The sequence below is a fragment of the Diadema antillarum genome, unplaced genomic scaffold, assembly GCF_040938485.1.
Source record: "Diadema antillarum isolate AM-2024a unplaced genomic scaffold, OU_Dant_1.0 seq00000735_RagTag, whole genome shotgun sequence".
Taxonomy (NCBI): Eukaryota; Metazoa; Echinodermata; class Echinoidea; order Diadematoida; family Diadematidae; genus Diadema; species Diadema antillarum.
This window is the reverse complement of record NW_027271635.1, coordinates 600,054-616,190: the sequence shown is the minus strand read 5'-3', so window position 1 is coordinate 616,190 and position 16,137 is coordinate 600,054. Positions and strand designations below refer to the sequence as shown.

The 16,137-nt window shown below is 40.5% G+C and overlaps 1 protein-coding gene across 1 annotated transcript in view; it reads left to right on the top strand.

Annotated features, from left to right (window-relative positions):
* Nucleotides 1–15,908, top strand: part of LOC139738331 (potassium voltage-gated channel unc-103-like) — a 226,115-nt gene extending 210,207 nt beyond the window's left edge. Inside the window, exons 7-13 of the mRNA XM_071648972.1 lie at nucleotides 9,042–9,192; nucleotides 9,657–9,865; nucleotides 10,844–10,975; nucleotides 11,537–11,657; nucleotides 12,363–12,556; nucleotides 13,740–13,968; nucleotides 14,818–15,908. Of these exons, the coding sequence (XP_071505073.1) occupies nucleotides 9,042–9,192; nucleotides 9,657–9,865; nucleotides 10,844–10,975; nucleotides 11,537–11,657; nucleotides 12,363–12,556; nucleotides 13,740–13,968; nucleotides 14,818–15,908 (2,127 nt within the window). The remainder of the gene's footprint in view (nucleotides 1–9,041; nucleotides 9,193–9,656; nucleotides 9,866–10,843; nucleotides 10,976–11,536; nucleotides 11,658–12,362; nucleotides 12,557–13,739; nucleotides 13,969–14,817) is intronic.
* The last annotated feature ends 229 nt before the right edge of the window (nucleotides 15,909–16,137 follow it).

The following is a 16,137-nucleotide window of genomic DNA, read 5'->3' as shown; positions in this document are numbered from 1 at the left end:
TAAGGTTCTTACATGAGAGCATAGCGTTGTGAAAGTTTAGATACAAATTGTATGATCGCATGATGCAGCTCACAAGTTGACCATTTTCAGCAAAACAGAGTTGGCTATTTTGACCAATTTCTTTGTGTTTGCATCAATTTCACATGAAACTAGTTATCTGTTTATATAGTCCACCTGCTCCAATAAAATATATGGGATAGGCCTAAGCCCTTTTTTGTTTGCTATATGTCCGGTAGAAAATCGCTATTTTTTTTTTTCCTGGCCATTGGACATTTTTGTTTTCTTGTGGGTTTGGGGCCATAAAATACTCTTTATGAAATTGGAATACAAGATATCGAACGAGACTAATGCGTCTACAAGACCACCTCTTCGTTAGCACTGATAATGAGAATTGCCACCTTTGAATTTGACAGTTTGAGAAGACACGTGCCTCTGAATGTATATGTATAGGGTGTCCGGTGCACATGGTATGTTGAGCGCTGCCGCGTGAGATTCAAGAAAACGCTCATGTATGTTCCCGCCGCTGAAAAAAAAAAACACGGTCGTCTGCGCGTCCGCCCTGAAGAAACGCTTCCTTCAGAATTCGCACGTCCATTTCTATGTCCCATTGCTTTCATGTAATGAACGTTAACCTACTTTGACAGTAATAATGGAGTGGCTATTATATCCACTGAGATCGAAATTGCCAGAGAAGTAAATTACTCTACGTCTCCCGCCCCCCTTCTAAAACATACACAATTGTCATTTGCATAATGTAGTTTGCCTTCTCTTATCACTCCGTAATGTTAGAGCCCTTGAAGTAGATAATGACTCCTTATCTGTCTCCCCGTATGTGTGACTTTGTATCTCTCGTAGATTTCCCTGCTCTCTATGTCTTCTCTCGCTAAATGCTCTTTCGTCCTCCCCACCCCCTCCCTTTCTCTCTCTCTCTCTTTAGCATTGTGTCTTTTTGTCTGTCTCTTAATATGTCTAGCCATTTATCACTACCTTTTACATCCAGCGTGATCAGTATCCAAGGTGCTAATGTTTTAACAGATATGTCCCTATAATCACTTTTCTCTCCCCCGCCCTGATCCACCCTTATATTAGTGTTAATCACATTTCTTGTAGGATGCTTTATCTCCTCTGATATTGGTGTCCAACGTCCTTACGCCGATGTATTGTCATGAACGAAGAAATGTAGGCCGGTGCATCCAGGGACGTTGCTCTAAACCGCCACATTTTATTCACCAAGCTCTGGTAGCGGCTGTATGTGTTTGACAAAATTCACATAACAAGGGAATATTAATCAGACGGGTGAAGGTTGAGATGTGATTTTTTTTTTCAATTTGTCTCCCTCTACAGATGAAATTTGGAAGATCGCAACTGCTGATCTGTAATCTAACAAACATGTCAGGGATAGCCTAGTCTGGTTTCCAGAACCCTTTGCCAACTGGACTCCGCGGCGACGAAGTTGCCGCCTTTGCCGAATCTGCGCGACAAAATCACCTAAACCTACCCCAGATTTTTACTTTGAGGGCCCCAATATCCTGTATAGCGAAATAGTACGAGCAGAGGGTCTGGAAGCCAGACTAGACTTGCTCAAGGCAGTGGTCTGAACGGTCTGAAATGTACTTATTGCTAGATCACATTCTTCGAAGTTAAGTGGTTGTTGCCCTGCTGTTTAAGTACTGGATACTACTATCAAGACTATTTTACAAGACCTGGTGATAATCAGCATGCCACACATATCCTCAGGTCTAAACACTCAGAAAAATACCAACATTCATCCTATCTTTTTACAACGACGGTGCAAACAAATCTCATTCATTGTCTACTATTCTCCCTTGGGCGTGTCCACATAGAGGACATAAAACTCGTAGGCCTACGCTTATTTGTTTATTCTGAAAGTGATGGAGGACAATTGAGCTCATACATGCACGTATTCATACTGTGATTTAGTGGATAATGTTTTACCTCTGTTTTGAGAGGGTCAAAACAGATTAATGACAAAACTGCACAGCGTAGTAAAGACATGTACTGAGGCAGACAGTTTGAAAGTGTAAAGGCCACCGCACACTGTACGACTTTTCGGTCGCAGGACAGACTGACTTTCAGATCTGAAATAAACAAGCGTGTTTGTATTATGTTCTGAGGATTTATTTCGTATCCAAAGTCGATCGATCGTGCGACCGACAGTCGTATAAGTGTGCGATGGACTCTAAGCCCGCCGCACACTGTACGACATTCGGTCGCACGACTGACAGACTTTGGATCCGAAATAAATCACAATATAGCGTCAGAATAAACACCCTTGTTTATTTCAGATCTGAAATCGCTTAGTCGTGCGACCAAAAGTCGTATAGTGTGCGGCGGGCTTACGTCACACCCACGACAACCCGAGATCGGAGGCGATTTGCTTAAAGTACAGCAGACGGCAATTCATGAATGTGGTATAGTATAGAGAACGAGGGCAATCAATCTTGATGCAGCCAGACGCTGCTTGACAAAGATTGTAAATTACACTGACAGCATCACAGCAATAACACCGGGGCGAGTTCGCGACAAGTTCATTACAGGGGAAAGTGTCATCTCAATTTCTCCAAGATACATTCTACGTAAACGCAATTCAAGGAGAAGATCTGTAATCATGGTAATATAGTCTGTTTATCTTATTTTATTCCTTGATGGAAAGAGTCGAGGTAAAGAAGTGGCTTGATGCAACCCACTTTGATAAAATCATTGTCAAAACTTTAGATTATAAAACAAAAACTGTGATCATGATCAGATCTTGGCAGACGACTATCAATGAAAAGAGCCGTTCCCTTTTGAAATTATCGTAGATGCGTTTAAACATGTGGAAATAGAGACAACTACTGAATGCAAACTGTTTTGCACTAATAGGCACTAGTAGAATGATTGTTGATAGACAGAACTGTGAGTTGATCAGTTGTTACAAAGATGAAGAGCACACAACACTCACACGTACGGAACATTGGTAAACTTGTCTACTGGTTTATTGGAATGCAATTTGGATTGGAATGTTGGCATGTACACTTGTGTTCCTACGTTGCTCTGAATCTATACGGAAAATTGAAACTCATCGTATAACTGGTGAGTTGTTTGGCTATACCAGGGGCCGCCGAAGTTGGAGCTGCAGCCTCCCCCTCCAATATACTGTTGGCTAAAAAGAATTCGGAAAAAAGAAAGACACATAGAAACACATGAACACACATGTCTTCCCGAGGGTACCTCCAGACAATACCCTCCCCCCTCATACACACACACACACACACACACACACACACACACACACACACACACACACACACACACACACACACACACACGCACACGCACACACATACATACACACAAACACTTTATATACAGTTCCGTGGCCCCTGGATAAACTTTCGCACCATGATATTCAGCTTCTCACTATCACTACCTTTGCACTAAGAATCCTTGCGAGGGGGGCATGTCTTAAGGCGGGAAGGTGGAAAGTGGATGAATGGCGCCCAAAGAAGAGGAAGACGAATGGGTGTGTCACGTGACTGCTAAGACTGCAAGATTGATGAGAGCAGTATCAACGTATCTTCATCTTATTTACCTTGTTTCCCGATCGCAAATATTGGCAACATTAATGGAGCTGGCTGTGCGAGATATTTGCGGATATGAATATGGACTGTTTTGTACTTTGCCGTTCGATGGTTTTCAGTGATGTCGCGTAGACAAATACATCTTAATTAGGGGGAAGCTATGTCTTTGTATATAGAGTGCAATATATGGTATGAATGGTTGAGATGTTGAAGAAAGGCTTTGCCTCAATGAAGGGAGTATGTATGAATGAATGCGAGACCTAAATACACTGTATATGAATAAATGAGCAAAATAGTAACAAAAACTGATCACGGTCGCCTGTTAGATAATTAGTGGGAAAGAAGAATTGGTGAGGAGTTATTGCTGTGAAATTATGAATATACATACAAAAACAATCAACAATATATCTTTTGAGGAATGTTACGTGTATGCCACAGGAGGGATGCACTATTCCAAACCACTTTAAAAGCCCCAGTAATCTGTATGAAATTAGATAATCACAGTACAGTGATATTGATGGACGGTTTTATCAATATTGGTGATTTTGATAGCTCCCCAGAAAACCCGGATGTCGTTTTTCAGTACAGATACAGATCCCTCACCCTTGTAGAGACAGCTCGGTTCCCACCATTTGCAAAACAGTTTGTGTAGTAGTTGTTTCTTTGCTGAAGTACATGTACATCCTGTTGTAAAATACATACGATGTTGACAAATATGATTATTTCAGGGCAGACTTTGGACGGGCACACACATAGTTCACGCACAAGCACACACATTGCCAGAATTCACGAAGGTGGTTTAAACCTGCTTCAAATCCAGGCCATGTTATAACTTTAGACCATGGTCTAAAATGAGCGAGAAATAGGTGTACATTTGACATACGCGCATTAATGGACGTTTATTACTGGAATTCTGTTTGCGTACGTGATCTGTCAATCGTATTTAAGCAGATGAAATTTGCATAGACCATGGTTTAAATTTTGTACCACCTTCGTGAATTCGGACCTATGTTCTATAGGATATTTTTCTGGCATAACATCAAACGTCGACCCAGTGCATTCTGAACCGTTTATAGGTCAGCAACTATTTTATGACGTATATGCTATAATCATCTCCCAGATTCTGGTGCTGATAGCTGACCACCCCCCCCCCCCCCCCCCCCCCCCCTAAAAAAAATGTCATACTTCAAACTTACTAAATGTCACCGTGCAGTCACATACTCGTTGATTGAAAACATGGAAGCAAGTAATACAATTTTTATACGTCTTTAAATTGCCGGTAAGTAATGAAAATACCCTTGCAACGAAGTCTCCATACCCGCCTTCCGAAACGGCATGCAGAATAGATAGGCTTATCTGGGGCCCGTTGCATAAAACTTACCGTTGAATTTCAATGGTAACTACCGTCAAAATTAGGCATCACAGCCAATCAGCATCAAGGATTATAAAATTTACCGCTAATTTGAAGACTTACCGCTAGAAAGGAGCGGTAAGTCCAGTGGTAAGGGTTTTATGCAACAGGGCCCTGTTATTGTCTGTCCAACATTATTTTACCAACTGGAAGCGAATCGTAAGGCAAAACTACGAATCGTACATTGTTGGTTTTGCCTTCCATGTTTTATTACGTATACAATAGGGCATACATGTGCTTTCCTCTCCTTGTTTCATCCTATTTATTGTCCAGTGCGCAAACACATTATCGAACATTTTCTTTTAAAGCGTTGAGTATCCTTTGGTTGGGATTTCATGTTGCGAGACATGATTATTTGCAGTACAAATGAAAACAAATTTACTCACACCATTAAAAGCCGAATTTAAACAGAACACCAAAAAAGAAAAATAGTGCGAGCTAAACGACGTTCACATCATAGTAAGATTGACTATTTGCCATCCATCCCGATTTGCAAAGGAAAAAAGGAAGAAAAAAGAAACAAATGATATGAACAAAAAGAAGAATGCTAGTGCGTGGTTCTTCACGGATGTTCATTAATCAGACTTTGATCCATTAAACACGTGTGCGATAATTACCACGATTACAGCTTCGGCCTTTCTGCGAAATTTGTTGAAATGAAAATCGTTTTATAACAACACAAACAATCAGTATCACATACGCACTTCTTTCACTCAAAAAAAATTGAAATGTATGTGCACATGAATATTGTGAATGTATAAATGCATATACATTCATATTAATCTTTTGTGTCAATGTAGGTGGACATTAGTGTTTGGTAATGACTGAGACAACTTTCCTACGTACCTTGTGATCTATTCTCGAGAAGGCTTACGTTGTCTTTGCAACAACAACAACAACAACAAAAACAGGAACAAAACAAACTTTATTTGCTTCACTTTAGATACATTATCCAAGACGCTACCATAGCTACAGATTTTTTTTTTCGATGATCAAAAAACAAACAAACAGTGAATACTTCAGATAGAACAAAGTGTTATACTCCGTATTCTATACAGTTGGTGTTGTAAGTTCTTATTATGACGTCATGAGATCGGGTAACGAAGTTGTCCATGATACAAGTATGCCTCAGTGAGGGTAGAGTAGGGTTTGATTTAGATTAATGATGAACAATCGGGTCCCATGAGATGCCATGTGCCATTTGTATCAATCACTTTCATTTTTCAATTGAGTCACACTGCGTCTTTAATCTCAATCTAAATTTATATTGGTGGATAGCAGAATAAAATGTGGTGCCCGTCGCAAGCGTCCAAGCGGTTCATAGCTATTTACATTAGAGTCCCATACCATCGTTATAGAAGTGGCACATTTGACATGTATGAATGTATGAAGACACGTCGGGCTATCTCATTCCCACAAAAAAAAAAGCCAAGAGCAGGGCTTAACCCGGATACTTCAGTAAAGCCAAATGTCGCCATTAATCAATAGGGGGCGATCTTTAAGAAAGCGGACTCCACCACCTTTCTTTGGAGGCATGATACAGTGTACATGTATGTCTTGATGAATGAGCAAAATTGCTATTCCAGGCGGGCGAATGTGTGACTTCGTGTCTGTGTGTGCGGTGATTTGTGGCTCACAGGTGGTTTACAAGAATCCATTGTTTGTCGCTCGTGATATACCTCCGAGTCATGGCTCTCCGTGCATGTATCTATGCTAACACCTAACGATAATCAAAAAAAAAAAAAAAATGGCGTGTCTCTCATGTCAACGAGAGGTCGCCACTCTCGACACACAATATACCCAGCATGCCCCGCGGGTGAGGAATTTCAGTCAGATCTTTTGTGCCTTGCGTCGTTACTCTGTATGAATCCTGTCAAGAACACGTGCAGCCTGCGCCATAGTGTGCTCCCTGTATGAAGATGAATTCACAATCATATGAAATCAAGAAGACGGTCATGTCGAGGGCGTAATTGAAAGGTGAAGAGTAGTTTTCCGATCAGACGTTGATATTTCGGATAGTGTTTGCTAGTCCGAAGGTTCGTTAATCCGAAAATGAAATTGAAATCATGTTTTTTATTCCGAAGGTTCGTTAATCTGAAGTTGAAATAAGTTTCGTCATTTCAAACACACAAACTCTGTATACCTAGATGTCCGTTAATTCAAAGATATATAATCTGTGGCGTTATTCTACAGGTACGTTATTCCGAACGTTCGTTAATCAGAAAATTAGATATGGTTTGTTACTGCGAAGGTTCTGTTGTCTCAAAATGATAATGATTTAAAAGAAAAGGGTGGGTACTAACGAACCCTCGGAGTGATTTGAAAATGTGGGAAAAAAAAGATAATATGAAGGAAGCCTGATATAAAACATTTAATTATGCAAGACTGCCATTTTTAACCACCTAAGAAGGACGTGACTTGTTGGAAGACATGAAAACGAAATCGAAGAATCTATTATTGATTTTTCTTCAGTATACCTAGCTGGATTTAGAATCATCCATAACAGCACAGATATTGCCATCTCTTTGATTCTTGAAAGTATCAGGCAATGATACACACACAGACAATTTAAAGAACCTTTCGTTGCCGAACTTTCTTTACATGTCCTTTGTAAATGAAATAGCCTATATATATTGTTAAAGCAGAGTGATAAGCTTTTCCAAATTTGGGAAAGGCGTCCCAAGTTATCAAATGTATCACAAATTTCTCTTCAAGAATTATAATTGATTGGTAAAAAATACGTCGGGGTTTACATATGTTTACAGCATTCGGAACTAAATCATCTAATCACATGAAATGCAAAACACTTGCCAGTGTTACTCCTTAAGTAAGTTATACGTCGACACCACAAGACCTGCGATATCCTTATGAAATGAAATCTTGGTGAAAGACCGAGAAAGCTAGCCAGGTATTCATGATCACATTTCAACCCTGAAAGGTGCAGATACCCTGTAAATCCTCCCAACAAGATCTTCTTCTTTTTTGTACCTTTGCACGTCGGTCGTCCGCCAATATTCTGTAGGTGATAATATATATATATATATATATATATATATATATATATATATATATATATATATATATATATATAAATGCAGTAAGACGAATAACAAAAACGATTGCTTTATCTTTAAATGTTTTCCCCTTATAAAGAGACTTATTTCCCTAGGATTACTTGTTATTCTATTATGTCGCAGAGGAAGAGTATAATGTTTATTAACCATCAAACGACATGTGTTCTTCCGTTGCGAGCGATGCGGGTGGTTGGTTTGTGTCAATACTTTGTGGCGAAACAATTACATTTGCGTTAGAGACTGGGTACCAAGACTAAAGACCTGCTCGGGGGATAGTATTACACCTTTCTAGCGTCTCATGAGACATCAAATTAGTCTTGTTTTTCTACCCCGAGGTGAAATTGTCTCTTATCTTTCGTGTTGATCTAAGCGACAGATGCGACCATAATACACTCCGCTGCGCAGCTTGCGTTTCTGAAGCTAGAGGGAAAACCATTTGCAATATCAAAGCATACATTACATTACCGCGTGCATCTTAGGGCAGACGACGGGCGGATAGCATTACGCGGGAAAAGAGAAATTCAATGTTGCCAAGGCGGAAGTGTGTTTCACATCTTGATTGGATTGGAGACAACGTTAAAAATGTAGCGTGCGTCACGGAGCATCACCGCCACCTTGATCGACACAGAGAGACATGGCCCAACAACCTGTTATAATTTTTTCATACATTTTTCTCACATCAGAAATAAGCTAGATGAAACATATCTAATTGAAATTGAACCACACTGTGAGGTGTGGGCATACGTCTGTTAATCGAGCCTTAGTACGCATGTTTACGTAATATGAACCTGGTTAATGCAGTTGCATGTTATGTTCATTTCTTTATCTCGTGTTCACTTACCTATCAAATCTTTCCGAATCATTATAACCTAGTTTGCACGAACGGTGTCAACATATTCATCTTTATTTATTGTTACAATATTTATAATGTATGTTTATAATTATTGTGATGATATTCCCTTTCTTTTTCCGCAGAATGCCTCCACGGGTGGTCCATCATTAAAAGACAAGTATGTGTCATCCCTGTATTTTACGCTAACAACACTAACGACTGTGGGCTTCGGAAATATAGCGCCATCCACTGACGCAGAGAAGCTCTTCGCGATATGTATGATGCTCATTGGATGTAAGTTGCTCGCTCTTTACCACAGTCCGTCTTTCCCAGTGTAATGAGTTACAATATTCGACAACTTTCGTGATTACAGTAACACGTTAATGCAAAAGTTATCGTTTTCACAGTATGACTTCAATCGTTTTTTTTTTTTTAGATGGGATCGGTTGTATGAAATAAAAGTTACCATAAACTTGGGTCAAACACAAAAATTTCTCGTGAAAAGCCTGTTCATTTCATGAAGAATTGTTTTATTGTACAAACATCTGTGTTTTTTTTCACTAGTTCATTACCAATCTATACATAAATCTTTGTCTATTTTTTCTGTCCTCTCCCAATACCGCATACCCGTCCATCTTCATTTTTACGTCTATTATTCAAAATATCCTCTTTTTGAATTTATTTATCTTTCATTATGACTATTCATTTTCTCAGTCGTGTGTATTTTTTTACCTTTAACATTTCGGTTACCATGGCAGCGCTCATGTTCGCTTGCATCTTTGGGAATATGACGGCGATCATCGAACGTCTCTACGCGGGCATCTCTCGTTATCAGCAGCAGCTCAACCTGGTCAAGGAGTTCGTCAAGTTCCACAACGTACCCAACCCGCTGCAGAGCCGCCTCAAGGAGTACTTCAAGCACGCCTGGGTCTACATGAACGGCAACGACTTCCATGAAGTAGCCGAGGTGAGTCCGCGTAAACTTTACTCTGCTCCGGCGTAGAGTCTGCAGCCTGCTGCAGCTGCTGTCACGACATTAGTGACAGCGCCCCCTTGTGTACAACTTTGACCCAGAGCGTTACAGTTTGCAATACATTCTTCTCGAAATGGTGTACATCCGTTAAACACAGGACCTAATCTACTTACCGTGGGAATAACAGATATCTGCAATTGCATTTGCCTGTTGAAATCAATAACAAAATAAGATCATTTCTCAATTCATTCCATTGACGCAGATAACAATCTCTTAAGTTTGACGTAACGCATTCAGTGTTTACAATAATTTCCTGGTTATAGTTTTTAGAAATTCTAGAAGATCCATTGACACTTACTAAAACCTCCGACCTTTGTGTTACAATAGTTTAAATTTAGGTGACAAACTCAGCCTTATGTTACAGGAATATGTCAAAAGGGTTCGAAATCATGATGTTCAAAATGATATCAAAGAATTCTCTTACCGTTTTTCACAAGTACATTGGTGTCTCGTACATTAATTTGTCGACAAGTTTCCGATGCAACGCAAACCACAGAGTTGCAATGTGAAACATACCCTGTTTGTATAATTTTGGCATTAGAAATTGTCATTTTTAGTACGGCATGTATACCGTCTGTTTACTGATCTCTATACCGATGTGGTTGTTGAATGATTATTCTTTGATGCTATGACTCTGTCATCATTATCTTTAAAATGTCTTTTTGTTTCTTTCGTTCGAGTTTGTTTATTTCCAGAGTTCTTTCGCTGGCTTGCATTCAGTCCGAGATATTATGATAGCCTATAAAAACTGTTATCGACAATTTGGAATTACTGCCAAGAATTGCGAACATATTGTTATCATGATTCTGAAATTATCTTGCGTATCATGGACAAACCTCATCAAGGAAATATCGTGCAAACAATCCAAAGAAAATTCCATCCTCTAATTCGGGTCCTATCTTCCTTTTACAGGTTATGAAAGACTTTCCAGACTTCCTACAGGCCGATATATCATTACATTTAAATCGGAACCTGCTTCGAGAGTCGAACGCCTTCAGAGGGGTGAACCACGGCTGTCTCCGGGCGCTGTCCATGAAATTCCAGGTAAAGTTCATCCATCCAATTCACCTCGTCCTCTTCGCATTAGATATTCAAACATTTTGATTAAAAGTTTGACAAAAGTATGAGTCGCCATGGCAAAGACCTGAAGTGGTGAACACTGATTGGCTGTAGGGATGGAAGTAACTGTTGCTAAGAAACAAGGAAGCATAGTTTCCCTTCATTGAATGTTTCAGAGAAATACTCTTCAGCACGTTTGGAAAACCGGTAGCAATATCAGCTTGATTTGTTTTTGTTTTGCTTTCTTCATTTTCTTTTTTTTTTCTGCCTGCGATTAATTCATAGCTCTGACTATGACCTAAAATTAATCTCGCCGTTGACGTAGTAGTTCATATCTTATATTGTTTGTTTTTGCGTCGAGGGATATGCCGGATACAGCTATATCTGATGTGAGAAAAATTGAAGGCGAGGGAGAGAGAGTATGCGAGTGTGTGTGTATATATATAATGTGTACGTGTGTGTGTGTGTGTGTGTGTGTGAATGTGTGGGGGTTTTTTCAAGAGTTTTGATGGCATCTTAATATCGTTTATTTTCAATCTTTTGCAGACGACACACACAGCACCCGGAGACATCCTTATCCACAAGGGCGACAGTCTGAACGTCATGTATTTTATATCGAGAGGATCTTTAGAAATCCTTCAGGGAAATCTCGTGCTTGCTATATTAGGTGCGGACGACGTTGTGCCAATTTTTTGTCTATTCTGCTAACAGAATGCATTATTTGTGCCCTTCGTCCTAAATTTAGTTTACCTGTTTGTACAAACTTCCACTATTTTAGACAAGGTTACTTTAGCAGAAAGATCTTATAAACTCACAGCTTAGAGGCGTACCATACTGATATCAAATAATCTACTTAGGATGGAATTGATTTCAACTATTTATAAAAAACGGCGGATCTATAGTTAGAGTAGGTGTACAAATCAGTCTTTAATATAAAAACCAATGTAGACGAAATGCCCGTGTCGAGTTCTCATCTTCAGACTTGAGATTACTCAACTGCTGCTTTCTGTGAATGTTTACGATTTGTTAAACGTTCTTTTTCACTAAGCTACACGCTACATTTACGCCAGTCTGTCAATGTTATGCAATCGCCACATAAGTCTATCGATAAATGTAGGCTGCGGTGACGCACATCTGTCTGAAATCTGCACAGTGGTTGAGTTAAGAAAGCCACGTTCTTTAGATTTCATGGAATTGATGTTACATTATCTCTTGAATGTACGGGAAAATCCCAATGTGTTGATAGGAATAGTGAGATAACTTTTTCAATATTGTTTTCAAAGTTGATAATCGTTTTCGAACTTGATAATTGTGATTAAGTAGCGTATGATAATTAATTTTCTACGCTCTTTGCATTCTTTCATTTCCATAGGAAAAAATGACGTTGTTGGCGAAAATTTTTGTACTCGTGATGACGTTGGGAGGTCAAAGGGCACAGTGAGAGCGCTGACCTATTGCGACCTCGTGACCTTAGCACGTGAAGACCTCATGGAGGTCATCCTGTCGTATCCAGATTTCAAGGATCACTTCGCTAAACACGTGGAGATTACGATGGATATGAGAGACGTGAGTAAAATTTGATACTCTATAGGCAACCGACACCAGATCAATTCGTTTCCACAGATGGCCTTTGCAACTTTCTGATCGTTAATAAATCAGTGTCTTAGTTTTTAGTCGAAGCCCGTCGCTTCCATATTGCGTCGAGTTGTGTTATTTTCTTGTCTAGTGAACTTCGGCTGACTTTTTTTTCATGTTTATGAGAAACTGAAAGTTGTTACTTACAATTCTCTCATTTCCATATCGTAGGAATGTTTTTAGTTTTTCTATGATATCGGACTGTCAAAAGAAGGTAGAATTATTGAGCATCGACTCGAGAGATTCCATGAAAGTAAAATAAAAGAGTGCTAGTCCTTCAAACTTTAGAAGTCGTATTATGCGTGCATTTAGTAAACGCAGAAGATGTAACGGTTAATGCATGAAAACCCCTGCCCAGTACGTTTTGTTTGTTTGCATTATTTCTGCTTCTCTAAGTGAAAACAAATTATAATTACATTGTTGCAAAGAATTGTACAAAACTAAACTGGATTACAAGGAAAGGAAAAGTATAAATGAGTGTGATACTGTAGTATGATTATCATAAAACATTTATGGTTGCATAAATAAGAAAGGGAACAACATTTGATTTTTTTTTCCGTTGATGGACTCCCTTTTGGTAGTAGGTTTACCGGAGTCCAGTTTGCTGGTATGTTGAGTACCGCCATCCAAAGACGAAATGTGTAGAGGTCATTAACGGGGTTTGCATAACAGAATTTATAACCTTTACGCAAATGTGGTCTTGTGCAGTGGAATTTGTGTCTTTGTGTCGTCCTCTATACTGACGTAAATGGGTGCCCGGGCGTTAGGAAGTTTAAGTTACTTACGGTTTATAATTTGACGTACGCGTAGAACTAATCTGGAGACGTAAGTTTAAATTCAATTACTTTGCTAACTGTTGAAAAGACTCTTGGACGCTATACAGACACTTGACAGAATGTTGAGTACTGCGAGATGTGATACATATATTTTTTTAAAAATCTGTATTATCATTGTGTCTATATTTTGTACGCTCCAGTATGACGAGGAAGCGTCATTTTCAAATTGGAAGTGGCTGGATATGTATTGAAATATACTATTACTAGACTAGTGAAATAGTCAAAAGAGTAACATAAAAATAAAATAATTTCATGATCCTTTCTTGCAAACTTTCCAGCAAGAGGTCGAGAGACGGCCGTCTGCAATGGTGGACATCGACGTGGAGGCGGACAAAACGAAAGATAACAGGAGCCAGAGCAGCCGAAACAACCTCAGCGTCAGCAACACACGGCTGACACTCACACCTATGCACAGTATGGAAAACATGCAGGCCACCAGGCCCGCGACGTCGCCTTCGACGAGACGTCGATTCCGCAAGCGAAGCGAGAAACCCGCCACACAATCAGGTAAAGCTAGACTATACAGTATACAATGTAGGTGTCACGCAGCGCTCGAAATTGCTTTAGCACTGAAGCAGCCTTGTATCGGTCAAAATCTTGTGTGTAGTCATCTCTTTCCCTCCAGTAAGAGCCATAACACTCTGTCACTCGGATAGAGCATAAAATGGAGGTCCCTTGTATAAGAGAGGCACAACTCGTGCATGTTCATGAAAAATCCCGCTTCATTTGCTCATCACAAAAAGCAGGGAGCATAACCCGGTGAAGTGGTCCCGCCCTCACGACCAACTGGACCCTATGGAAGACCAGCTAGTGCAGCTGAATATGGGCTATCCAGCCATCTCAGATGAAAAATGAAAAAAAAAAATCGATTCAACAAGTTCAAGGGAGATTTTGCTGCAGAGATTATCATCGTACCCTCAATTCGTGGCTGCATATCCTATATTGGAAAAAAAAACTTAGATAGGACTAGTTAGATTAAGTTAATAATCACTAAAAATAGGATGCTTAAAAAATGTTGAAAAAGACGATTTGTAACGGAAACCGTGACTGACCATCTAAAGTGTGCTTTCATCTAAAGGACTAGATTGCATATTATTGAAACTTTTGCGTGTGTAATGTCAACTAATGTATTGTGTAGGAAAAATTCGGGGCCCAAATGATTGGATGGTTCCTATGTTACCTTATGAAATGCCAACAACGAACGACAAACATTGGCAATAGCATAGAATCTCACAAAATGTTAATCGGAGAATCCATATGATAGCTACATTGTTTTGGGGGCTGTTAATGCTGTTGCCAACATATCTACTTTCAGTCTTCAAGCGACTTTACATCTTGCTTAACTTTGTTTCTCAGATTCTTCCAAGCGAACAACAGTCGACATCGAGATGAATCGACTCAACGTCGACGACGACGAGGACGAAGAGGAGGGCGAGGAAGCGCCGATGATTCCAAAGCACGCCACCAGCGTCAGCAGGAGTAGACATTCGCCGAGGTTGGATCCGATCCCCCACAGTCCCCTGGAAGAGACAAGTCACATGGCGGTGTCTGCACCACAGCTGGCCGAGGTTAGACACAAGCCTCGCGTCGGTACAGAACTTGGCATTCGGGGAACGCCAGAGGGCGCACCGATGAGTTCATCCACGGGACAAATCGTGACCTCTGTTGACGTTGAGAGCGGAAGCAAAATTGTGTGTGATGTCAAAGTTCACAAGCGAATCGACGAGCTCTACGAACAGCTTGATAGCATTGAGAAGAGCTTTGAGGAGAAGCGAAATGAAATCATCGACGTCTTACTAAAGGAACAAAGGCAAAAAGAAATGGAAGTGATCGCGCAGACAATGCAACGCGATGCTCAAACGTTACTCCATAATATAATGCCGTCCAAACCGTGTAACGAACAAATTCCTAGTGTGTCCAATCGCGTTCCAGCGACAATGGCGTCAGTAATAGGCGGGAATAACGGGATGCAGCCCCCTTCGGGACGGCAAGTGAACGACGCGAACAATGTGCACGATGTAGATAGACTACTAAGCCAGGCGTTCCCTGGTGATCAACCGGTAGACGTTCCAGTTCTGAAGCCGGAGTCGAATTCCCATGCCGTGCCTCATCATAGCGTAGAGCGGCCGTTCTCGTCACACACGCTTCCGCGCGCAAAGAAGCCAATGGAAACTGACTTGAGCGCTCCTTTCTCCGAGACGCAGACGCTGAACCGTCCTTCGCGATCGTCGCGCGCCGGTCGCTCTCCGCGCTCACCGCGAGCCGCGCAAGCGTCCGGCCGCGTCTCAACGGCTCACCGCTCCGTCTCTGGCCACAATCTTCACGCAGCTTCGTCCACGCCTTCCGTGAGCGGCAAGGTTGCCTCGGATTCCCAGGAAGTTATATGGCTAGAGAGGACCGACGCCAAGAAGAAAGGAGATCCACTTCTTTCGTCTACATATTGCTGAAATCATGTAAACTTACTTAGCAGGGTATGTCGTCCAGCGATAAAAAGACTGCTGCTGTTAGACTTTTCATATCTGAATCTTAACCAAACCATGTAATGGTTATTCATTGAGAAAGCTGGCGATCTATATTCTATTCATCTGCAACAATAGTGTCTGAGTAGTGGTATACAGAAGCATTATTACACGTATTATTCAAAATACAAATTGGCGACATGTTCACGTGTTGGCC